Source organism: Colobus angolensis, unplaced genomic scaffold, assembly GCF_000951035.1.
Source record: "Colobus angolensis palliatus isolate OR3802 unplaced genomic scaffold, Cang.pa_1.0 Scaffold139, whole genome shotgun sequence".
NCBI lineage: Eukaryota > Metazoa > Chordata > Mammalia > Primates > Cercopithecidae > Colobus > Colobus angolensis.
Window position 1 is genome coordinate 3,912,250 of NW_012114477.1, and position 27,243 is coordinate 3,939,492.

Below are 27,243 nucleotides of genomic sequence, written 5' to 3' on the forward strand. Positions count from 1 at the left end.
TGGATGGATGGATGGATAGATGGATGGATGGATGGATGGATGGATGGATGGATGGATGGATGGATGGATGGATGGATAGATAGATAGATGGATGGTAGGATTAAGTTCTTGAAAGAGGTGATGTCAATAGAGATTTCTACATCATTAACCAAAGGAAGGATGGTATAATAATAAAGAGTTAAAGCTTGTTCAAGCTTCCACCAAAGTAAAAACATCATGATGGGAAAAGCACACTGTCTCTCCACCAGGAAAAGCCTCACAATCACAAGCAGCATGGCCTGCAAAAGTAAGCAGCAGCAGCAGAAAGCATTTCTGCAGCTTCCCATGTACTCTGTGCCATGATGTGCTATAGAGCAAGTGGCATGAGTGGGCAACACGAACAAGAGGGGAAACTGTTCTTCTTCAAGGCTCATCTCTACCTCCAATCTCCCTGCCCATGAGTGCCACCCTTAATCAACGTGTATTCCTGAGTTTACCTGATCTCCCCATTTATTTTGCAAATATCTTGAGAGCAGGGCCCAATTAAAATTCCTCTGTAACCCCCACAGTGTCCAGCTCAGTGCTGAGTGCATATCATAAAAGGTTCTCTTTAAATATTTAGCCATGCATAAAGAAAACATATTTTTTAAATAATTCATACTTCATCTTGAACCATAGAGATGGTTGTGGTACCACTGCAATGATATGATTAAAATGTTTTACTGCTTCTTTCAAATTTCCTATATTTTAGACATTTTCTATAATGGGTATGTATTACTTTCATAATGAAAAACAAAATATCTGTGGGTTGGCTCCTTGGAATGAGCATCCAGAGCTGAGAGCCCACATAGCATTGTGACTAATGTGCTCATGAGCTAAGCACATGTCCCCCTCTCATTAACACCCCAGTCTTAACAGAGAAAAACAAACTGGGAAGCATTATTTGGACATGAATCTCACGTAGATGGAACTGACACTGGCGCTCCTCTGGGGATTTTTTTAGAAATTACCTCCAAGGCCAGAGACTGTCCCACACTACTGATTCTATACCAGCATGTTCCCCTCTCCCTGTGTGTACCCTACCTTGTTGGGTCTTGCTTTTAAGAGAGCCTCAAACTCATCTGTATTAACCTCCCCGGTAAATGCCTGCCACGGGGGTAGCCAGGATGGAAGAAGAACAAGAATTCAACAGAAAATAAATACGCATTGTCTCTTCTCCACAGACCCCTGATCTCCATTCTTCTGAGTGTCCCTGACATTTCAAGGGCACAAATTACCTGGACACACGGAGGGAATAATGCTGACATTTTATAGAAGCTGACCCACTTGATATCCTTCTCACCCAACTCCATTAGGCTGGGGAGAGTAAGAGGCACGGTGACAAGCTGGCAAAGATGTCACCAGGCCATCCAATCACAAAGTCTCCAGGAAACTGTATAAGAAGGACACTCCCAGAAACTCCTGGCACAACTGAACAAATGTATAATATCCCTGGGTAAAACCAAGAGTCCCCTTGCCTTCTCGCCATTCAGTAACTGTTGAGTGTCTGACACTGCTTTACCCTCTGTGAAATGGGGAGAGCTGTAGTTTCTGTTCTGCAGGTTGCTATAAGGATGGACTATGATCTCATTATTCCTCATAATAATAACGGTAAAGCAGCTACTAGCTATTCATCACTCTATGCTACACATGTGGCTAAACATTTTCTATCAATTATTCAAGCCAATCTCCATTTGAAAGAGGAAGAAACTGAGGCACAATTTCTTTGCCCCAAAATCCAAATCCAGAAATACAACTTCATAGGTTCCAACTTTTAACCACTAGACTGCCTTCCTCAAAATTTATGTTCTATTTTTATTTGTATTTTTTTTTGAGACAGAGTCTTGCCTTGTCACCCAGGCTGAAATGCAGCCTAGGTCTCCCAGGCTTAAGCGATCGTCCCACCTCAGCCTCCCAAGTAGCTGGGACTTCAGGCACATGCCACCACACCTGGCTAATTTTTAAAGTTTTTTGTAGAAATGCGATCTCACTATGTTGCCCAGGCTGGTCTTAAACTCCAGAGCTCAAGCAATCCTCCCACTTCAGCTTCCCAAAGTGCTAGGATTACAGGTGTGAGCCACCACTCCAGGCCTCCGAAAATTTATTTTTAAAATATTCACATAAACATAAACATACCTTGCCTATAAAGCCACTATTTTAAAAATCATTACTTGCATTAAAACTAAACAGCACATATCATATGGATAATTTGCTATCTAGGATATTGCTGGATTGTCTGATCAATATCTGCTTATTTCATTAGATTGTAAGTTCCAAGAGAGTAACGCTGGGCCTGTTTGCTCTGCCAGAGTCGCAGTCCCTCATGCAATGTCTAGCACCTAAAAGGTGCTCTATCTATGAGTGACTGGATAAATGGAAAAGACAACTTTGTCCATCAGCTTCCAGCCCCGAGGGTCCCAGGCTGCTCACCTCCTCCAGCAGGATTCCTTTCCGAGTCATTCAACTGAATTTTCTGCTGGGCTTCTTCCAACTGTTTATTCACGTCTCCCAGTTTTTTCTGGACTTGTTCATGCTTGCTCTAGAAGAAACGGCTCAAGGTCCAAACTAGAGCTGGACAGAAGACCTGGGCTGGTCATCTTACCCCTGGTGCTTCCAAGGCTCGGATTGGCCACCCTCTGCACAGTCCCCTGAGCCATGCAGAATCCAGGACCATGAGCTAGCCACCTTTGGCACATTTCTCACCAAATCACCTCCAAGGCCAAAGACTGTCCACCTTCTACATAATCCTCTCCTATTTGCCTCTCTAGCCAGGGACTATCCACCCATAACACTCCCAAGGCCAAGCATTAGGAGACCTAAGTGTCCCCCAGGACCTTGAGCCTAGCAGTCATTCAATCTGTGCATCTTGCTTAAGCATACTGATCCCCAATGAGAGAGGGTCGGGGGACAGACCCAACCATTTTTAGCCACCGTGTTCAGCCACCCCCGGCCACCCCTGACCACTCACCTTGAGCTCCTGGACCTCCCGGAAGGCCTGTAGCCGCTCTGCCCGCTCACTCTCCAGCACCTGGCAGGCCACATCACCTTTGAAGCGCTCATCAGCCAGCTCAGTGGTCAAGTCAGCAATCTGGGACGGGGAACGGTGCGATCAAGGAAGGGTCACTCAGCGGAGCCACCAACCCTTCTCTCCCCATGCAGAGGACCACCTTTGGACAAATCACCAGCTATCATGGGAAAACAACCCTTAAGTATAATCAAGTGGTTAAGAGGATGGACTTCAGAATTTTATTGGTCTTGATGTGGTAGAACTCTTGGTCCAACACTCACTAGCTGTGTAACTTTACACCAAGCAGGATGCCTTGCTAGTTCTCAGTCTTCTCAGACTTAAAGGGGGAAAAACAACATATGTCATTATTTTGAGGATTCAAGGAGATAATCCATTGAAAGCTTAGCACGGTGGCTGGCACATAGTAAGTGCTCAGTTTTACACATGGCCATTTTAGTGGAATCTCTTTGTAACCAGCTTTTAGCAAATCATCTCACTGGATGTACCAACACTGTCCCTCAGTAAGACACACTGATGGGTACCCACAGCACCAGAACGCTCTCCACTAGACCACCTCTCTGCAATTCTCCATGGCCCATCTGCCCCTAGCAGGTGACAGCATGCACATCCAGTATCAGTGTGTGTGCTCCCAAACTGTTTTTGCCTATTGCATTTTTACCGTAGCTATCTATTCCGTTCGCTACTACATAAACTTACAAAATATGGCTGGACAGAGTTTCCATGAAAACTAGGTTGAATGCCTTGGAAGGAATTAATAAAGGTAAGCTGCTTTTAGAAAATGCTGCCAAATAGGCATTGCAACAACTAAAAAGGAAGTCGAAGTAAAAAATTAGGTTTTTGTATTCAAATTACTTTGCCATTTGCTCTGTTTTAAAGAAGCCAAAATTGGAAATCATACAGTTGTACATTACGAGTGTGGTCTGAGAAAGAAAGAAATCAATGGGTCCTGCCTCAGAAATGCAATGATTTCAATTATACATGTAATTAATTTTAAAATAGAATTTTTAAACGAATTCCCAGCTGCACTGAATTATTTTTTCTGATGAACTGACCAGCCACCGATGCCAAATGCCACAGGGCTTCTGTGGCATTATTGTTCCAAAATGAAGTATTCAGGGTTTGAGGATACGGCAGAATACGTAGAGGAGAAATATATTAGTGGAGTGTTTGTGGCTAAGAGGCAGAGAAACCTCTTATGGGAGGCAGTAGAATTGTAAGAAAAGAAAGAGGTAGGGTGCAAGGTTCGAATCCAGGCTCAACAACTAACACCTTGGACAATCCCTCTTGCTCTGGAGCCTTGGTCACCTGAGCTGTAAAATGCATTGAATTACATGTAGTCACATGTCCTCTTGCTGCAAATTTTGCATGTGAAGATGTTGGAACACTTCACTCTTTCATCGGACCCTCTGCATCATGACTGATATTAGGGGCAACTCTGCATTATTTTTACTGAGAAGGTAAATAGTTCTTAAAATGAGCAATGTAGCTGCCCTTCCTGAGCTAGCCTCTCTTGGTAGCTTAGGCAGGCTCAAAATTTATTCAGCTGTCCCATGAAGAAGGAAGATGCAGATCTATGTTCTGACATAAAAAAAAAAAATCCCCAAGATATATTGCCAAAGGGGAAAAAAAAAGGCAAATTTGCAGAATAGAATGTTTGGTGTCATCTCATTTTTGTTTGCACAGAACAAAGCACTCCCAAACTGTTAATTGGGATTTTTTTTCTTTTCTCCTGGAAGGATGATGGGATCACAGGGAACTCCAATTTTCTTGTGATGCATTTCTGTATTATTGTTTTTTTAACTGATTTTATAATCAGAAAACAAAACAAAATATCTTTCAAAAAGAGTGAAAAAAAAAAAAAAAACCAGAATCTGAGGCTGCTCTGTGCATTCCATGCTCCCCATCTGTTTCACTTCTCCAGCCCATCTGCTTCCCACCCTGTTGACCGCATCACCAACTGCTGAGACCAAAATGCACATTTTAATAGACACAGAGGAGAAAGAAGGCTTGGGGGAAGCATTGCAAAGTCACATCACGTGTAAATGGCAGAACTGAGATTTTGAATTCAGACCAGTCAGGTCCAAGTCAGGACCTCCAGTTGATTAATGAGGGACTCTCCTAGGGTGCTCCTGGTTGTCTCCAGCATGGATCTTTCTCTTGCTGTTCCTTACACTGTGCACCGGGGAAGTCCTTACGTGGCAATGATCTCGGATAGTTGGTAAAATGCAAATTCTAGGGCAGAGCATGATAGCTCATGTTTGTAATCCCAGTGCTTTGAGAGGCTGAGGTAGGAGGATCACTTGAGGCCAGGAGTTCAAGACCAGCCTGGGCAACATAGCAAGACCCTGGCTTTACAAAAAAGCTTTTAAAAATTAGCCAGCTGAGATGGTGTGTCCCTATAGTCCCAGCTGCTCTGGAAGCTGAGGCAGGAGGATCACTTGATCCCAGGGGTTCTAGGCTGCAGTAAGCTATGATCACACCACCACTGCACTCCAGCCTGGGTGACAGAGTGAGACCCTATCTCTTAAAAAATAAAAGAAAATGCAAATTATAGGACTCTCAGACCCCCAAACCAGGATCTCTAAAGCATAATTCAGGAATCTACATTTCAACCTGCCCCAGGGTGATTTTTATGCATGATAAAATATAAGAATTACTGCCCTAGAAACTGCCAGGATCGCCCCTTAATTTTGGCCTCACACTTGGATTTGGAGGGGTTAAATTTGGTTACCTGTGCAAGATCATTCTTGCTGCAAGACTGCTGATTTGCACTGGCCACACGATACAGGGCGGTGCGATCCAGGAATATCCCAGGTCACAGCCCGAACCACCATCCTTGAAATCAGCATTAATTCCAAGCACCAGGATTGTGTTCTCTCCACCTTAGCCAATTAGTGTGAAATTTAATTTATGCTAATCGGCCTGAGCAAGGGGAGCACACAATTAATTTGATGCATTCATTTTGAGTTTCACAGAACCCAAAGGCTGGAGCCCAAAGGACAATTAGTATTTTCATACTGGCGGGAATGACACATGCTTTTCACGGAGACAAGTGGCCCCTGACCTTCCCCTGTCCCCACAAATCCCTATCCCTTCCCACACCCTGGGACACAGGGGCTTTGGATGAAGGTGAAGAGCAGGCACCATGCTCAGACCTGTCAGGGGATTGCAAATTGAAAACCAGTTTAATGAAGGGGGGAGTCTGGTCTGCAAACCCAGAAGAGTCCTTGCAGATTACTCAAGAACCAATTAACTAGAAATTATCTTGAAAACCTCTCCAGATCTACCACTTGGCCATATCAACAGAAATATTCTTTCTATTGAGCGACAATTACTCCAAGGGTCTGCCAGAGAGAAGGGGACAGGAATTAATAAATTTGTTGTATATTTTGTATAGAGTGGAACAGAAAAAATACATCCTGTGCATTGGCCTTATTGGCAGCTTGGGAGAGCAGTGAGTAACTGGGATTTCATGGATGTTAAACACTGGACACACATGGGGTCCCTGGGACTGTCAATGTTGCTTGTTATTCACAGATCCACCAAGCACTATGCGAGCACTTGTTGTGTGCCAGGTCCTGTTTGGAAGGACCCCACTGGCCGGTCAGAGAGATAAATAAACCACAGGGGCACACACGGGTCTTGGCTTGATCCTGTCCTCAGCTCTTATATTCACAGACTCCCAAGCCCAAAAACCATCTGACCTGCAGACAGCAGGAAACAGCAACTTTTCGCTCTCCTCCTGTACTTTGCCATTTGCACAGGAAGATCTGTTCATTATAACCCCTTGTGTGAGAAACAGCTCACACTCTTGAAATGCTGAGGATAGGTATGCACTGAGCACTTGGCATATGTCATCTGCTTTAAGCCCTTCAAATACCTTATAAGAAGGGCATTTTTGTTATTCCCTTTTCACAGAACAGGAAACTGAGGCGTCGAGAGAGGGAGTGATTTGCTTAGGATCATAGCTGGTAAGTAGCAGAGGTAGCCCAGCTCGGGCTGCCTGACTCCCAGCACCTGGCTCATAACAACCCGCTATTTTCTGTCCCACATCTTCCATCTGACCCTTTCTTTAACCTCCCTCACCCCTCTGGCATCTGGATGTTAGTAAAGTAATTATCCACCTGGAACAAATCAGGCAGCCATAGCCCAGAGAGCTGAGATTAAGTAGCCAGTGGGTACAGATCAAAGACCAAGTAAGATCTGGACCTCAACCACCCTTACTGGGTACTTTGGCCAAAGAGAGCCTGGGTGGATGCCCAGTGGAAGGGGAGCCCCCACTCCCACCCCCTTCAACCTGAGTGATGAAAAGACAAAATGAGGCAGTAGATACAGGACCAGTGCAACTGCAGCACCAGCAGGCTTGTGGGATGTTGGTCAAGGAGATTAAGCCATGGCTTCATTCTCATGGTACTGCCCCAGAGTTGTCTCAGTCAGCAGGGGAAATTCAGAACAAATCTACAGCTTAGTGGCAGGCTCCCGGGTTCCCCAGAGATGCCTGTTGGGCACCAGTTCCAGCCCTCTGCTGTGCATCCCAGCTGGGTTCACCACTCGCTACTAAGTAATAGTAACATATAATAACCATAATAATAACCATCGCCACCACAGAGAGTGCTTACCACATGCACAGGTTTACCCACAGAATGCTCACAATGCTGAGAAGTGGGTACTGATGTTGTCTCCAGGTGAAAGATGGGGAAACTGAGGCACCAAGGTGCAAACACTCACCCAAGGACACCAGCCAGGTGGTGGCTACTTAACCACGCTGCCAAACTGACTCTTGAGGACTCAATGAATATGGGTCGACTGAACGAATAAGGGCATGACAGCAATTCATACATGGGAGGCTCTATAGGCTCTGGATATCAGTGGGAATGGGTCAATCTTGTAAGAATGCCAGGAGAAAGGTTATGCCTCTGAGCTGGGCATATGAGGGTGACACGCCACCCACTGGCCTTGAGGGTCCCTCTAGAAAGAAGGGACCGTTATGGCCTTTCGGGGGCTTTAGAAGGGGATTTCAAGGGCCACTAGGGCCTCCCAAGTGTTTCAGCAGAAAGAGGAAATAACCCTAAGATCACGACACCCACATACCCCTTTTTGAAAATGTCCTTTGGTCCTGCTCTACCCTTCAGGATGAAGTCCAAACCTCAAAAGTGATTCTCCTGACCCCCTGCAATCCAGTCCGGCTTCATGCCTCATCTCTAGCCCATAAGCAAACCCCCACCCCCGCCAAACACACCCCCCGCCATACAAGACACTCCAACTACCAGAGCTGCACCTGCCAGACCAGGCTCTGCTCTCTGCCTCTGCTCTTGCTGTGTCCTGTACCTGGAATGTCCCCTCACCTTGTCACCCGGCCAGCTCCTGCTTATCCTTCAAGCCTTCTCCCCTGTGAAGCCCTCCCTGACCCCACTTCCCACCTGATTGATTAGATGCTTCTCCTCTATCACAGTCTGTTCAGAGTTGGCCAGCCCTGGGTTCAAATCACAGTTCTGCCATTCACCAGCTGTGTGATGCAGGGCGAATCACTTCAGCTCTTCGGGCTTCCCTTGCCTCATCTATAAGATGGGGAACTAACACCTTCGTCACAGTTTGAGTTAAAGGTAAAATTAGATAATGCAGGTAAATGCTCACAATGCTGAGAGGACTTATCACAGCAGCTGGCACAGAACATCACTCATTAAATGTAATGTTTCTAATTAAATTCAGTATGACTCCATTCATTCACTGAATTTGCATTGAATGCTTTGTGCTAGACACAGAAGGGTATAAAACTGTCTAAGATGTGTCATTATCTTCGAGGAATTCACTCCACTGGGGGGGAGGGTGAACACTTTTAAAAATACATTTATTGGTAATAGTGGTGATGTGGCTTGCTAGATAGCAGGCAGTGTTATAACTGTTATGAAGTAATGATTACCGCTGCCATTTTACTGATGATGAAACAAAGGCTAAGAGACTTGAAGAATTTGCCCACAGTCTTGTAGCAATAAAGGTATAAAGTCAATCATCTGGAACTCAAGCTGGCTCAACCCTCTGCCCTCTAAACTGGACATACAAGGTCAGGTCACTGTATTTATTCCTCACCTTGTACCCAAATTATTTATCTGTGTTACAAGACAGGTAGAGAAGAGATTATGGACTCGGTTTTGTATGGGCAAACTGAGGCACACAGTCAGAAAGAATACACCAGCTGTTCTTTAGCAGAGAGGCCCTCGTTACTTCCACCAGGACCATCTATGAATATGACCATCATGCCTCTGCCACTGTCCACCAGGAGACCCTCCCCAGCATGTCCCAGCAGTGAAGGCTCAACAGATCCTAATAGCCTAAGACAGATAAGAAACCAGGCTGTCTAATTCTCCCTGGGAATTAGGGAGCTACCCGTCCAGTTCCTCACGGAAGCATCATGCTGTGGCAGGACTATGGAGCGAGGAGTCAGGAGACCTGGGATGTAGTCTGGGCTCAGTCACCAGTGACCACATGACCCCAACAAGTCACTTTCCTACCCCCTGCTAGAGACAAGCTGGAAGCCACACTGATGACCCATGATCAAACTCCCTCAGCACTTTGCAAACAGACTTTCTGACCTATGTACACCTCCAGTCCCCGTCGGTGGATTGTCTCCACAATGTCTTACCAAAAGCGAAACCTCTCAGGCTAATGAGGCCAGAAATCAGGAGTGCATGGGCCTGTCGTTTGCCATTAATAAGGTCTTGGGGGGAAATCCAGAACCTACTCCAGAGGGGTGGGGGAAAACACCCCACCTCATTATATATCCCATGTGCTCCCAAAACCTTACAGGTGCTTCCAACAAGAAGACCAGCACTGCCTTCTTATGAAAATAAAAAAAAAAAACCCAGTTTGCATCAAGGCAGATTTTGCATGCTTGAAGAGTATTTATAGCCAGCTTCTTAGCGGCTCCTCGTCTCCTCTTCTTCAAATGAAGCACTTAAATCATTTTGCAATAATGTTGTCTTTTTAATAAGCCTAGTCAAATGGAGTTTTCACTGACGAGACACAACATGTTTTAGTAATGTTGATATTACTGTTTCTCCCCCTCCAGGGACAAATGGGTGGCATGCAGAGGCCATGAACCGCAGCAGGGGTGTCTTCATAATGCACGGCCCTGGAAGGGTGTCTGCTCCTTGTCTGTTAACAGAAAGTCCCTTCCAAGAAAGCAGATGCACGTGGAAGAAGATATCTTCTAGCTGTTCTCTGGCCTAACGTGTCTCAAAGTGTGGTCCAAGGACAGGCACCTTTAACATTCGAACTTGTTAGAAATGCAGCCTCCCCAAGGCCACAACAAGCCTACTGATTCAGAATCTCTAAGGCTGGAGTCTAGCAATCTGTATTCTGAGAAGTCTTACAGGGCATTCTGACACATTTGCAAGTGTGAGAACCACCGCTCTAAAGCAACGTCACCTGCCGAATCAGGATCACCTAGGGGCTGGAGGGCTCCCCACCCCCCCAAACCAAGAACCTCCTCTTGGATCAGACCCTCAGGAGGTGGACTGGGGAAGATACAGGACTAACAGCTCCCCAGGTGACCAGGATGCTCTTTAAAGTGTAATTACAGGCCTGGTGTGGTGGCTCACACCAGCGCTCTGGGAGGCCAAGGCAGGAGGACTGCTTGAGCCCAGGAGTTGGAGACCAGCCTGGGCAAAGAAGTGAGACCCCTCTCTCCACCAAAATTGAAAAAAATAGCCAGGTATGGTGATACACACCTGTGGTCCTGGCTACATAGGAGGCTGAAATAGGAGGTTCGCTTTAAGTCCAGGAGGTTGAGGCTGCAGGGAGCTGTGTTTACTCCACTGCATTCCAGCCTAAGCAACAGAGTGAGATTCTGTCTCAAAAAAATCAAAATAAAAAGTAATTAATTAACTAATTAAAAAAGAGTAATGACCTCATAATATAAGGCACGCTATTTGGGTGGTGGTTGCACTAAAAGCCCAGACTTCATCACTATGCAATACATCCATGTGAAAAAAAAAAACTGCCATTGTACCCTCTAAAACCATTTAAAAATTCTTTTTAACTTAAAAGCGACCAACATAAACCAGTAGTAGCATTGGAAGTTGGGGAAGATGAAGTGGGAAGGGAGAGAAAGATTTGAGGAAGATAAAGTCATCATAATATTCAGTCATCAAATGTGCTTCCTGGATAAAGCACTGCTTTGACTTCAGTTGATTCATTTTTGATAGAACTGACATCACGCTCTTGGCTTGCAGTTCAGGATGATAGTACCAAAAGTGCTCCTACCCAATCCCTTCTCAATTACTGTGTGAAGATTGCTGAAGTCATACTTTGCTAAATCCCTTAGTGCCCCTTTTATGAGAATCCATGGAATAAATTTCCCTAACACCTCAATACCCAGAAAAGTTACTTATCTCATGCAACAGGTCTTTCTTTTTCTTTAATCTACATGCAATACGTCTATGAAATATCTTGTTTCCCTCTTAGCTTTGGCTGCTAGGAAGCTCAGTGTTGGATTCTTCAGCCCAACTTTAATGCTTCTATTTGACCATTCTTTATTTATCCTGTGTCAGGGACTGGGATTATTTGATGAACAGGGATGAAAGCAGGGATTACTGATCCCTGTTTTAGGGGTTTCAGTCTAGCTGGGACACAGATATAGGAGGTCACTAGGAAAGAGTCAATTAATCCTGTGAGGGGAAACAACAAGGCTAGTGGTAGCACAGAGTAGGGCCCTAACTCACCCTTAGAGTGTTGAAGAGGGCTTCTCAGAGGAAGTGCCACCTAAAATGAGTGACAAGCGATGAAGAGGTATTAACCAGGTGAAGAGGAGGAAGGGAGTGTTCCAGGCAGAGTGAACAGCACATGTGAAGGCTATGAAGTGAAAGGGCATCCAAGGCCAAAGACGGATTTCCATTTTCTACCTCTTCCCCCAGCTTCATACGGTCATCAACTCTTATTTCCCTTTGCTCTGGCTTTCTTCACTTTTAAATTTCATCTTAATTTTTCAAGGCCCCATACATCTTCTTGTAACCGTGATACAATCAAAGAGTTAAAGAGGCTGAGCAGAATATGCTGTAGGTGTTAGCATTTGTTTGCTTGGTTCGGGTTGCAGAAGCCTGAGTCCCCACCCTTCCTTCTCCAAGTGTCCCATAAACTGTAGCTCTGGATGCTAAAGATGTTCATCTCTTCCCTGCACATCTCCCCCAACAACTGATGCATGGCAAATCCGACCTGACAGTTCGTGATTAATGACTACCTCAAATGTCAGCTCAGTGGGAGGGAATTTCCACAGGGAAGTCCCTGATATTCCCAACCAGCCCACAGCTCTCCGATTTTTCACTTCTGCTGTTCTACTCATTGTTGCTGCCAGCAAGAGAGGTCAGACAGCTTGCTCTCGCAAGACATGAATGAGACATCAGGCACGTGTGTGTCATTTCTTCTCCCCCTTACAGTCTTTTGCATAAGAGGAGCACAGGCTCAAGGTGCATCTCAGCCCAGCCTCTCCTAACTCTCTGTGTGGATGTGGTCCTTCCTGCAAGGAGCAAGGCTTCTGTCTTCTCCCTGGCCAACTCCACGGTGGACACTTTAATGTGGGGAGAAGGGACACAATCTTACAGGGAAGATGAGAAGAAGCAGAAAAGAGATAGCCTCCTCCCAAACTTCATTCCACATCCCCACATGAGCCATCTCAGGCTCAACTTGGGTTATCAATACGGGAAGAAGAGTATGTTCTACTGGCTTAATCATAAATCCATTTATAGTTACCATTGTCCATCAACCAAGCCAAACAATATTATAAGCAAGTAGTAACAGCACAAGGTGCTCTCGGGTGTAGAAAGCTTTAAATTTTGTCCTGGACTGACAAATATTATCTCACATTGCCTCAGGACCTTGGCACCTGCCATATCTACTCTTTCTACCAGATCTGCATATAGATTACAGCAAATCATTTGGATCTGGAATCAAACATCCCCTTCCGTGGAATTCTTCCTTGACCACTTAGGCAAATACAGCCCATGCTCAACCTCCATCACTGTCACCTCCTGCTTCATAGCCATACCACTTCATGATCTGTGACAAGCTTGCTTGTGGTCTATTGTCTCCCTCTATCGGCCTGGAGACCTTGTGTAAGGACAGGGACTTTACTTTCTTCCTAGATCTATCAAGGTGTCCAGTCAAATGTCTAACACATGGGAGATACTCATATGTATTTGCTGAGTGAGTGAAAACATGGGTTTAATTTGGTCTTTAACAGAATCCTTGGAGGTACCCAGAGCTTCATGGAGAAACAGAGCTGAGAATAGGATGAAGCATGTAAAACACTTACCTAGGGTGCAACATTTAAGGAGGCACCAAAAAAAAAAAACTCTCAGAAATCAAGTATGAATGATTTTAATGCAATATTTAAAAAATCTCGGCCGGGCACGGTGGCTCAAGCCTGTAATCCCAGCACTTTGGGAGGCCGAGACAGGCGGATCACGAGGTCAGGAGATCGAGACCATCGTGGCTAACACTGTGAAACCCCGTCTCTACTAAAAAATACAAAAAACTAGCCGGGCAAGGTGGCGGGCACCTGTAGTCCCAGCTACTCCGGAGGCTGAGGCAGGAGAATGGCGTAAACCCAGGAGGCGGAGCTTGCAGTGAGCTGAGATCCGGCCACTGCACTCCAGCCTGGGCGACAGAGCAAGACTCCGTCTCAAAAAAAAAAAAAAAAAATCTCAATTAGTCAAAAAATCCACGATGAAGAAAATATCAACATTTTCAATAAAGATTGGTTCGCACTGTATAGGATGCTTACTTGCCTCACCCTAATCGTGGCCTACAAATTTTGCATTTACTTAAAATGTTGATATTTTGTTCATCAGGGATTTTTTTTGCATTACTTTACAATTTTAAAATATTATTTATTTTGCTGAGGTTTTTGGTGACCCTTTACATTTTATTCCTTAGATAAGTGCCTCCCTTTCCCCAGTCCTGAAAGTCTACATGGAACAGCAGGTTTTCCTCGAAAAGCTCCCCTTTGGTCTAGCCATGGCTTGTGACCACATGCAGCACAATAGCATATAATATGATTTGGCCATGTCCTTGCCAAAACCTCCTATCAAATTGTAATCCCTAGTGTTGGAGGAGGGGCCTGGTGGGAGGTGACTGGATCATGGGGACAGATTTCCTCCTTGCTGCTCTAGTGATAGTGAGTGCGTTCTCACAAGATCTGGCTGTTTAAAAGTGTATAGCACCTCCCCCTTCTCATTCTTCCTTCTGCCCCAGCCATGTGGGATGTGCCTGCTTCCCCTTAACAATCCACCATGATTGTAAGTTTCCTGAGGGCTCCCCAGCCATGCTTCCTGTACAGCCTGCGGAATCCTGAGTGAATCAAACCTCTTTTCTTTATAAATTACATGGACTAACACAGCATATGACTTTGTCTAGAAGTCTGTCTCTAATTTGCAGTGACCTTCTTGGAGCAAGAACTGTCTGGTTCATGTAGTCACCCCCAGCCCATGAAATCAACACCCAACTAAAGAAAGAAAGCATAGGGAATGCAGTCACACATTCAACCAACATAACCTCCTCCAGTCACATGACCATACCCCAGGTAACCCCTACTCTGCATTTGGTGTTATGATTCCCATAAATACAATGACACCATAAGTATACAAGGATATAACCCTAATCAATCAAGTGTTCTTCTGTAACTGAATCATTTTCTTTTGGCACTATGTTTGTAAGAGCAATCCATGTTGATACACATTTTCTAGTTTAAGGATCAGGAAACTTTTTCTGTAAAGATCCAGAGAGTAAATGTTTTAGCTTTCACATGCCACATGGCAGGGCTGAGTAGTTTCAGGTTGCAACTACTCAGCCCTGCCATCGTAGCATGAAAGCAGTCATAGACTACACATAAAGGAATGAGCATTGACTGTGTTCCAATAAAACTTTATTTACAAAATCTGGTGGTGCACTGAATTTGGCCAGTGAGCCACGGTTTTGTCTGTCTCTTCATTCATTTTCACTCTTGGGAGCTCCAGTTTTTACTATCACAAAACATATTAACCTATTCTCATATTAATAAGCTCCCATTTGAGTGTTTATTTTCCTGTGTTTACATTCCTCCAACACAACAAAGGCTGTTGCTATGAACTTCTTGTATTTTCACATATTCATGGATAAGTTTCTCTAGCACAAATACCTAGAGGTGGAATTGCCAGCCACAGGGCATGGACACGTTCAACTTTCATAGATAATGCCAAATTGCTCGAGAGTGATGAGATCAATTTACGATCCCATCAGCGGTAAATAAGAATTCCCACTGCTACACAGCCTTGTCAACACTTGGCTACACCACACTCTTTGATTTTTCCATTCTGATGTGTGAAACAGTACCTATTAAGGTGTTAATTTGCACTTCCTAATTGCTAATTAGGTTGAGTGTCTTTTCATGAGTGTATTGGCCATTTGAATTCCTGAATACTTGAACTCTTGAAACAAGATTCCCTTACTTGGGAACTGCCCATTCATATTATTGACCTATATTTGTTTTTCTGTTCTTATTGGATTCTTCCAATTGGTTTGAGGAAGCTCTTTACATATTCTGGACACTCTTTTCCAGTTTGCAAATTCCTACTCCAAGTAAGTAATATATCTTCATTTTATGCTCGGATAAACAAAAGTTCATTATTTCAATATAGTAAAATTTATCATTTTTTCCCTATGATTTGTGTTTTTGTGGCTTTTTTAAGAAATTCTCCCTTTTGGAACCAGGTGACATGGGTTTGAATCTCAGTTACACTTGCTGGTTGTGCAGCCTCGAGGAAGATACTTAATATCACAGGGCCTCAATTTCCTCCACTGTAAAATGGGTTCAATAACAGTATGTGCCTCACAGGTAATTCTGGAGTGCTTGTAAAGCAATTAGCACACTTTCAGGCATATCATTGTTCTCCCCCTTAAACGGATCTCACATACATAAAGAACCCCCAGAAGGACCCAAGGGGAGAGATGGGGATACCTTGCTTTCTAGCAGATCTGTATTCTGCCGGAGTTCATTCCGCAACTTCTCTGATTTTTCTAGCTTCCGTCTTAGCGTTGTAAGCTCCTCCTACAAAAACAAACACGTTAACAGAAACCATTCCAGATCAGAGATTAAGTTCCACCTGTGTTAGGAGCGAGCAAAGGGCACAAAGTTTCAGTTAGAAGGAATAAACTTTAGCAATCTATTCCACAGAATGGTGACTATAATAAATAATGATGCACTGTATATTTCAAAATTGCTTGCAAAAAGTAGGTTTTGGCTGGGCACGGCGGCTCACACCTGTAATCCCAGCACTTTGGGAGGCCGAGGTGGGTGGATCACCTGAGGTCGGGAGTTCGAGACTAGCCTGACCAACATGGAGAAACCCTGTCTCTACTAAAAATATAAAATTAGCCAGGTGTGTTGGTACATGCCTGAGATCCCAGCTACTCGGGAGGCTGAGGCAGGAGAATCACTTGAACCCGGGAGGCAGAGGTTGTGATGAGCCAAGATACCACCATCGCACTCCAGCCTGGGCAACAAGAGTGAGATTCTGTCTCAGAAAAAAAAAAAAAAAAAAGTAGGTTTTAAGTGCTTTCACCACAAAAAAATGATAAATGAAGTGATGGATTTGTTAATTAGCTTTGCTTAATCATTTCGTATTGTAAACATATATCAAAACATCACATTATAGCCCATAAATATGTACGATTACTCTTTGTAAATTACAGATGAAAAAAAAATTTTTAAAGAGTGGTTGGGGAATGGAGTGAGTAATTCAGCCAGCATCCATGAAGATACAGGTGCTAGGTTCCAATAAGAGACTTTTTGTTTCACCACTTCCAAATTTCAGTGTCTCTGTTCATGCAAGTCTGGTCCAGCCCAGACCTGTCTAGGGGTTGAACACAAATAATCAGAATGAGTCCCTTGCTTTGCCTGAGGCTGGGTATGCCCAAGTGTGGACACCGTGCTCACTTCATTCTCCAGGGATGGCCTTTCTGCCAGTGGCTCAGCACTGTGCCTATGACAGCACCATTCAGAAGCTGTTTCACTGCCCACCCACAGCAGGCGGGTGGAATGAACTATGAAGCAGACACACAAAGGAAGGCTATGCCGCCATAAAGAGAGAACAAGGAAGAGCTCCACAAGAATGGAAATGGCAAGATTTTCAGAATACCTTTCAAGTAAAAAATAAAAGTCAAAGAAGAATATAGTGTGTTTTTTTTTTTTTTTTTTTTTTTAGATGAAGTCTCACTCTGTCGCCCAGGCTGGAGTGCAGTAGCGCTATCTCGGCTCACTGCAAGCTCCGCCTCCCAGGTTCACGCCATTCTCCTGCCTCAGCCTCCTGAGTAGCTGGGACTACAGGCATCCGCCACCACGCCCGGCTAATATTTTGTATTTTTAGTAGAGACGGGGTTTCACCGTGTTAGCCAGGATGGTCTCAATCTCCCAACCTCATGATCCGCCCACCTTAGCCTCCCAAAGTGCTGGGATTACAGGCATGAGCCACCACACCCAGCCAGTATTCTACTTTTTATGTAAGAAATATAAGAACTAAATGTGTGTGTGTATTTATTAATTTTTGCAAAATAATAACAACAAAAAGCATGAACCAGAAACCAACTGAAACAGTTATAAAAGATGGTGACAGGAAAGAATGATAGAAAAAGAGTGTTGTCTGAGAGGTAAAAAATAATAATAAATAAATAAATAAATAAATAAATAAGGACTCAAAGACTCTGCCCACTGAGCTTCTCTGGGGTAAGTAGTGAGTGTTCACGAACCCCCAGGGTGGTAATAGCATCTTTAACCTACAGCCTACAGAGGAACTGGGCATGGGATGGAGGATTGTCTGTGTTGATGGAGGCAGAGGAACATCTGGAAGGGGCATCAAGGCTGTTAGGCTGAGCATTCCTAGATCAAGAATGTTCAGGAATAAGGGCACAGGGTCCTGGATGCAAGCAGGAGGAGGGGGGTGTGGGAAGCAGCCACTCAGCACCCTTTCTGCCATACAGACTGACCTCTTTGGCTCGGAGCTGCTCATTTCCAATGGTGGCACTAAGTACGGGCCGGAGGGAACCAAGGAGCTGCCACCATGGCCAGTCCTTGACTGCGAGGAACACAGCCACATTCTTCTGGATGCACTGCACAGCCAGTCGGCGAATCTGCAGGGAAGGAGAACACAGACTGGAGGGTCCTTTCCAACCCAGGTGAGGATAAAGGAAGGAGAGGAGGCAGAGGGTAGCAAAGGGGCTGGAGAAAGTGGGGTTATTTCCTGGTGGAAGGGACTGGATACCTTAAAACACACACACACACACACACACAGGCTTCCTTTCTTGTAGTCCTTTTGATATGTCAGGCTCTCTGCATCAACCATGATGCCATAATTTAGTCTTGCATGGCCAAATAATAATAGCAGAAAGAGTAAAAGAAACTATACAATAGGGTACATCTTACACGGGGATTAGATTTAAAGGTCATCATGCAAAGCAAAAACTATCACTGAAAAATCTCTAAAACCGCCCACAAATAACAATGTCCAAGATAATGTTATTAGCTTATATTGAAAGGAGATCATTTTTACAGCGTATTTAAACAGTAATTCCAAGCTTCTCAAACTTGAATGTGCATCAGAATCCCCCGGAGGGCTTGGTAAACCCCAGATGGCTAGACACCACCCCCAAAGGTGCTGATTCAGCCACTCTGGGATGGAGCCTGGAAATGTGCATTTCTTACAAATCCCCAGGTGATGCTCATGCTGCTGGCCTGGGACCGCAGTTTGAGAAGCACAGACCCACTTCATTCTTATCACTGCAGGGAACCAGAGCAGCACTGACTGGCAGAGAGGCCAAAAGATGCTTTTCCTTCATCACCATCACAGCAGCTGATTCTTGTGCAGCACACACTGAGCTTCCTAAGTGCTAGGAACTTCCCTGAGCATCTCACACACCTCAATTCGGTCCTCAGTATAGTCCTAGGAAGATCATGTTATTTTATGTATTTACAGATGGGGAAAGTGAGGTTCAGAGAGGTATAGTCACATGACCAGTGCCACCCAGCTTCTCAGTGCCAGAGCAGGTCTGAACCCTTGCAGTCTGGCTGCAGAGCCCAGGCTCTGAAACTCTATTCTACGTCATTCCAAGGTGTGAGCTACTTGAGTACAGAAGGCCAGTGGGGTTGCCTATAATATTTTCATTATTCATGGTCTCATCTTTTTTCTCTTTCTGCCAAGTACTATACTTGAGTTTACAAGTTCACATAAACTGGAGGCACATACAACAAGACTCCATTCTAGTGGTAGTAGTAATTAAGAATAACAATCCAAAGGTAACAGCAGTTAAAGTTTATTGAGCAATTACTATGTGCCATGTACTGTACTAAGTGCACATCATTTCATCTCACTTTCAGCCAGCTACTAAGAGGTAGAGGTGGAATTCGAACATATATTTTATTTGTTACCAGAGCCATGTGGTTTTCTCTCTATTGTGCAGCTACAGAGAGGAAATTCAGTCTACAGGGATCTCTGAAGATGGTGACCCTAAATGAGTCAGCGCTTCAAGTTCGACTTGGCCTTTGGTCCCCAAAACCTCAGTAGCTGGCCCCTGGTCATGCCCTGTCTGCTGACCTGTGAAAGTGAATTCCTCCAGAAACAAGACAGGTTGAAAGCATGAACCGGCCCAGGAGGGCTTGGACAACCTCATGGCTACCTAGTGCAAGCCTGACCTCATGGATAATTTGATGTCAATGTCCCAGAAACAGTCATAACATCTTGCAAAGCCTCACTTAAAGTCTCACTGCTCAGGCTGGATCCTTGGGCCAGGTGCACCGGCATCATCCTGAGGGACATGCAGACCCTATGCCCGCTCCAGACCTGTTGGATCAGACTCCGCATGTAAACAGCATGCAGTACCTTCAACTTCTTGAATTCCTGGCGAGACAGAAAGCCCTTGCAAGCCGCCTGGAAGAGAACGATGCTCTGAGATACCAGCTTCTCTCGTTGCCTCTCAAGCCTGGAGATCATACCTGCCTTGAGAAAAACCTGGGGAGAGGGAAGGTTTCAGGTGAGTCCTCTGCTGAAGAAGGCGGTCTACAATGGGAAGTGCTTGCAACTCAGACCCCACTTCTCTTGCACGCACCTGCAATATTTGTTGGCAGTTACCCTTTAATTGGGAGGTGGGGGAGTCTAAATTATCAAAGCATTTTGTCTGCTGATGGCTCCTCTATCCCTGCCCCTAGGCCCTGGATACTCGGTGTGGGCCACACACCAGCAGCATTGGCACCACGTGGGTGCTTGTCGGAAATGCAGAATCTCGTACTCCATTCCAGACCTGCTAAATCAGAACCTGCATTTTAACACGATCCCCCGGGGATTCCTGTTCACATTCCTCTGAGAAGCACTGCTAGGATGGACTTGCCTAAACTGTTCTGTACACAGTCACCACCTGGAAAGTGTAGTACTTGCAGAGTCCCAGACCCCAGGAAAGGCTGGGTAGTGGGTTTAAGGCCAGGCCTGGGAATGTGAATATTTCGATTAAGCACCCCCAGCAATCTGAGTGAAGCAGTGGCTTAGAAACAACTCACTCCAGCCAGGCACGGTAGCTCATGCCTGTAATCCCAGCACTTTGGGAGGCCAAGGCGGGCGGATCACCTGAGGTTGGGAGTTCGAGACCAGCCTGACCAACATGGAGAAACACTGTCTCTACTAAAAATACAAAATTAGCCAGGCGTGGTGGCAGGTGCCTGTAATCCCAGCTACTCCGGAGGCTGAGGCAAGAGAATCACTTGAACCCGGGAGGCAGAGGTTGTGGTGAGCCGAGACAGTGCCACTACACTCCAGCCTGGGCAACAAGAGCAAAACTCCGTCTCAAAAAAAAAAAAAGAAAGGAAAGAAAAAAAGAAACATCTCAGTCCAGCTTTGTAAGGACGGGCAGAGACAGTGGGGGGAGGGATGACAGTCCTCTTGATCTGGAGAAGATGGGGTTGGGCTGGTGCCACCCACAGAGGTGCTGAGGGATCTAGCAGGAAACAGCTCTTGGTACACGATTTCCAGGCCGTAGCTCATCAATAATGGATGATGGCCTCTGCAGCACTCTGATCAATGCCTCCTTGGCACCCCACAGAGCCACCTTCTAGTAGACTGCAGGGAACAGGAATGAGGGAAGCTGGGACCCCAGGACTGACTGTCAGCAAAAGATCAAGGCAGAGAGTCCTGGAGGTTTGAATTAAATGCTTTTCTATGAGAACGTGAAGCTTCTGGGCCAGGCCTGCTCCTGCCGATGCGTAAGGGTAGTTCTGGTTTGCTGTGGTCGTTTTCTCATCTTCCGAGAGGCAGAGGAAAAATGCTCTTACGGTGGGATTTGAGTCAGTGACGGGGGAAGGAGTCATTTTCCTGATGCCCTTATGCTGCTTATTTCTAAAAAGAGTCCCATGTGTTTCCTCGTCACATGTGGTTTATAACCACAGAGGGTTATCCAGAGACACTGGATAACTCTATATTAATTGATGACATTATCATTTAATGGATAACATTTAGGGGGCACTTACTGTGTTTTGGAACTGGACTCAACAACCACTTGACATGCAGGTAAAACGCTTCACATGCCTAATCCTATATGGTAGTTATTATGATTCTCACATTATATGGAGGAAAAAACTAAGGCTTAAAAAAAAAGGCATTTGCCCACGATCCTTTACAAGCAAGTGGCAACACCAGGATTTATTTTCCTCTGTCTGACTTCAGACAAGACTACAATGATCACTGAATAGGGTGAACATTTGCACGGCATCTACATTTTCCAAAGTGCTTTCTCCTAGGTCTCTTTTTAATACTCAAACAGCTCTATGAGGAATCTACTGGCTTAGGCAGGTTATGAAATTGACTCAAGTTTACACAATCAGTTGCCAAGAAAGCTGAGACCTGAGCCCAGAACTTCAGGTTTATTTCCTGCACCCATTCTCAATGTCTGTCAATATGAGGCTGCCTTTTCTCATTCATTATGATACAAGCACTTGAAGTGCGAGGTTCAATTGCAATTTGATTCCAGGTGGAACAAAGGGTCTCGATCGATTCTCCATTACCCTAAACCTATTTTTCGTAATGGAGACCACTCATCTCCGACCATCCTGCACTACGCCTTTTCTCAATGGGAAAATAAAAATTAGCACACCCAGTCGGTACTAACTCTGTTTCCTAACCCTCCACGGCTTTGCAGAACACTTCCTATCAGACAGGGCCACCAAGGCCATTACTCTCATTGAAATAAAGACACGATTGGCTCATTACCTATCAGATTGCTTCAATAATGACTGTATTAATATCACAAGCTAGTGAGTCCCAAAAGCTGCTATAAAAAAAAAATCGATGATCAAAGTGATGACAGCACCAGTTCGTATTTGACAGCACCAGTTCGTATATTACAATAGATGGCAGGTGCTGCCAAAACCACTATTGATTATGAAGCTTTCATTAAAAAGATAATTGGAAACAACCATACACAGAATGGGAATAAGCCTGTGCAGAATCTTATCTCAATTTCTCCCTTTTCTTTTTTTTTTTCCACTTAAAGAGCATACTGCCGACCAGAAGGCCGACTGTATGTGGAATCACACCTTTTCCACAAATGCCATGGCCCTCGGCACAAGCCTTGATAAGGCACCAGAGGCTGAAAAATCACGAAGAAAAATCTAAATTATTTGCTTTTCATGGGTCCAGCAGCTTATCGGATGCAAACAGCGTGTAACATCCCCAAAGCTCCACCTTTAAGGAATCCACAGGGGACACAACTGTGTAAACTGCTTTTCCTCTAAAAATGCAGAAGGCCCAGGTTTTTAAAAAATCTGATATGGCAACAGCTTCCATATATGGTACTGCCGAGGAATTAGCTCCTCTCCTCTTAGTCACGTTACAGATTAGAGGAGTTTAATTCTTTTTTCTTTTCTTTTTTTTTTTTTTGTTTTTTGAGACGGAGTCTCGCTCTGTCGCCCAGGCTGGAGTGCAGTGGCTGGATCTCAGCTCACTGCAAGCTCCGCCTCCCAGGCTTACACCATTCTCCTGCTTCATTCTCCCAAGTAGCTGGGACTTCAGACGCCTGCCACCTCGTCCGGCTAGTTTTTTTGTATTTTTTAGTAGACACGGGGTTTCACCGTGTTAGCCAGGATGGTCTCGATCTCCTGACCTCGTGATCCGCCCGTCTCAGCCTCCCAAAGTGCTGGGATTACAGGCTTGAGCCACCGCGCCCGACCCGTTTAATTCTGTAAACATTAAAATGCTATCCTGTTTGATAAGCCTCTTGCCCCACTGACAAATGTATTCAGCAAGTAGTGGCAGACACCACCTGTTAAATGACACTTTATGGATCCCCACAGTCATCTTGGGAGGTAGAAAGTAATGGCCTCATTTTACAGATGAGATAACTGAGGCTCAGGGAAGTTAAACCAGTCACTCAAGATTCACGCAGTTAGGAAGCGGTGGTGCCTGGGTGTGGACTGGGTCAGCTGATTCTCTTGTGCCCTGAGCTTCATAGCCTTCTCCATTATTACGTGCCAACCCCACAATGCATAAGATGCTCCATCTGCCCCTAACGCTGTCGGTCTATCCCCCAGCCTGGCCTCCAAAAGGATACATTGACCTTGATTTGCTCTTGACAGTTTCTCAGTCAAGACCAAGTACTATTCAATAATAATCATGTTTTATTATCTGAATGTTTAGGCATACAGACTTCTTGCTCCTGCCACTGTAAACTGTGTGTAACGACTGTTTTCTTTCTTCTTCTGCAAGAGCTACCAGGATTATAGGCACTGATTTTCACATTTATGACATAACTGCGTCATTATTTAGACCAGTGGTTCTCAGACTTGAGTGCATTGGAATCACCTAGAGGGCTTGTTATACAGACTGCCAGCCCTGTCCCCCTCCAGAGTTTCTGATTTACTAGGTCTGGGGTGGAGCCCGAGAATGTGTTTCTAGCAAGCTCTTGGGTGATGCTGATGCTGCTAGTCCAGGGCCCATACTTTGAGAACTGCTGGGCTAGAAGGATGAAGTTCCTGGAGACGAAGAACAATTCCCCAGATTCAGGACCGTAAAGACCTATCTGTAAAGAATATGTCATGTACAGTCATGCACTGCATAACAACATTTCAGTCAACAATAGACGCATGCATATACAACAGTGATCCCATAACATTATAACACCACACATTTACTCTACTTTTTCTATGTTTAAATACTCAGATCCTTACCATTGTATTACAACTGCCTACGGTATTCAGTGCAGTCACATGCTGTACAGGTTTGCAGCCAGGAGCAATAGGCTGTGGCATCTACCAGGTGCGTAGTCGGCTATCCCATCTGTGTTTGTGTGAGTACGTTCTGTGATGTTCCCACAATGAAGAAATTGCCTACCCACTCATTTCTCAGAATGCATCCCCATTGTTAAACCACACATGACCGTATTTCCATTCATAAACAGTAGGACCCAGAGTGCATGGAAAAGACCCCGGCGTTTGGGCCAACGCAGGTTTGCATGGAGTCTGAACCTTTGGCTATAGATAGGACCTTGAAAAGAGGCTTATTTCCCAGGGGCACACTTCCTCATCTGTAAAGCAGGAACACACCTGATATCTCACAGAAGACTGTGAGTAAGGATCAAAGAACAAAACATGAAGTTGCCTCGCATAGTACCTGGCTTGCGTGGGAGTCCAGTAACTGACAGGTTTATCGTCTCTATTGAAAAAGCCTTCAAAGACTTGAGATGCTGCAACTCCTATCAGGAGAAATTATCTTGAGACCACAGTGGAATAATAGCTTCCACCATATACCTTAGCAGGACCAAGAGGCCAGTGGGGAGACACTAGCATGTTTAGGGTGGGCTGAAGGCTGGTAGCCAGTGTAGATGATTGTAAGCTCCCTGAGGACAGGAACACTCTCAGGGATGCATATGACAGGGAGGGCTCCATGAAGTACAAATAGCCAGTAATGCCACCCTTGTGGGCTCCTGGAGAGCAGGACCCTCCCAGCACCTCACATAGCTCCTGGGGGTGGAAGGCAATTGACAAAGGTTTCTTAGACGGCATTAGTCAACCAGTAAGCAACTAGGTGGGGAAACGTGTGGAGTAGTCTTTCTTTTGGTCTGTTCCTCTCCAGTCTTCCTTCCTTCCTTCCTTCTTTCTTTCCTTCCTTTTTTTTTTTTTTTTAACTTTTTAGACAGAGTCTCATTCTATTGCCCAGTCTGGAGTGCAGTGATGCAATCTCGGCTCACTGCAACCTTTGCCTCCCGGGTTCAAGCGATTCTCCTGCCTCAGCCTCCCAAGTTACTGGGATTACAGGCACACATCACCACGCCCAGATAATTTTCATATTTTTAGTAGAGACGGGGGTTTCACCATGTTGGCCGGGCTGGTCTCTAACTCCTGACCTCAGGTGATCCGACTGCCTTGGCCTCCCAAAGTGATGAGATTACAGGCATGAGCCAACACGCCCAGCCTCTAGGTTGTATTTCTAAACTGTGTCCCTTTCCCCTGCCCCACCTCCTTGGTCCTTGAGTTTAGGATCTCCGTGCCCCACTTGCCAAACTATCAGCCATGGAACACTAGCTCCAGAAGACGGTACTGGGTATTCCACACAAACAAAAGGCGAGGGATTCCACAGTCAAATAGTTTGAGAATCCCTAAATACCATGTTTCCCACCTGGAAAACTTCAGCGTATATAAGCATATCAGGGAAGTGTGAAACTCTGCTATAAACTTTTGAGCATATTTGGAAGAGCTTTTGGCTCAACACCAGTTTGGGAAAAGCTATTTCTGTCAACTTGAATAATCACGGGCTTTCTTCTTAAGCCCGTTCTTTCTTTTCCCTTACTGCTGCTCATTAGCTCTGACGATAGCTGTGTTAGAGCTGGTTGCAAAGTAGAAGTTAAAAGGCTGTGAGTGAAGACGAGCAGTTCTTCCCAGGTTTAATGGCAGCTCTTTCTGAGGCTCAGAAGGTCACCTTGAGGACCAGGATGCTAATTCTTCCAGACCACTTGGGGTCCCCAGGAGTGAAGCCTCCAATAAATGGTATTTTCCAGTGTGATTTCAACCCATATTATGACATTTTATCTTCATGACCTTGTCAGATAGGCAGGGCAGAAAATCATTAGCTCTTCTTTCAGTTTGGGAAAAGGAGACATACAGAGATAATGGACAATGGAGGTAGGACAAGAATCAGGTCATCTTTGGGTCCCTGATGTGATGGGCAGAATGTTGTAAGAAAGCAGCTCTACTCACTTGGCTGTGCCCCAGAGCCACCACCTTCTTTTCCAGATCCAGGGTCTCCAAGAGCTCCTCCACGGCCTGGGGAGAAAAGAAGAGAGAAGTTAGAGAGCAGAGAAGGTAAGAGGATCCTAAAGGGGAAAGTCAAGCTGGCTCGATGGCTGATGCGCCAGGACGGAGGATGACCCCACCTGTCTGTGAGTTTCGGCTAACAGAGCCCCACCTCACACAGGAAGGTGCAGATGCTGAGCACCTACTGTATGCCATCCACTCTACCTTCACACACACACCTATTTGTTCCATCCTCCTATTTTACAGAGCAGAAAACCAAAGATACGAAATGAAATAAAGGATGCAGTTGTTAGGGAAATCAGTACAGAGGTTCCTCAAATAATTAAACACAGAATTACCAGATGATCTGGCCATTCCACTTGTGTGTATATACCAAAATGAATTGAAATCAGGGTCTTGAAGAGAGATTTATACATTTATGTTCTCAGCAGCATCATTCACAATACCCAAAAGGGGGAAACAACCCAAATGTCCACTGATGGACGAATGGATAAACACAATGTGGTCTATCCATACAACGGAATATTATTCAGCCTTAAAAAGGAAAGAAATTCTGACACATGTTACAACATGGATGAACCTCAAGGACATTAATCCAAGCCAAAGAAGTCAGTCACAAAAGGACAAGTACTGCATGATTCCACTTATAAATGAGGTACTTAGAGTAACCAAATTCATAGAGACAGAATAAAGAATTATGGTGGCTAGAGGGTGGAGAGAGGGGGAAATGAAGGCTTATTGTTTAATGGGTTAGCATTTCAGTTTTGCAAGAGGAAGAGCATCGTGCAGACGGATGTTGTGATAGTCGCACCACATTGAGAATATACTTCTTGCCACTGAACTCTATGCTTAAAATGGTTAAGATGGGCCAGGCGCTGTGGCTCAC

General features: G+C 45.1%; 1 protein-coding gene across 1 annotated transcript in view; it reads right to left on the reverse strand.

Moving 5' to 3' along the window:
* The window catches only part of MYO18B (myosin XVIIIB), a 289,839-nt gene that overhangs the window by 144,540 nt on the left and 118,056 nt on the right, over positions 1–27,243 (reverse strand). The window contains exons 21-26 of the mRNA XM_011934846.1: positions 26,301–26,366; positions 19,948–20,076; positions 18,059–18,202; positions 16,035–16,124; positions 2,987–3,106; positions 2,449–2,557 (exon numbers count right to left, since the gene is read on the reverse strand). Of these exons, the coding sequence (XP_011790236.1) occupies positions 2,449–2,557; positions 2,987–3,106; positions 16,035–16,124; positions 18,059–18,202; positions 19,948–20,076; positions 26,301–26,366 (658 nt within the window). The remainder of the gene's footprint in view (positions 1–2,448; positions 2,558–2,986; positions 3,107–16,034; positions 16,125–18,058; positions 18,203–19,947; positions 20,077–26,300; positions 26,367–27,243) is intronic.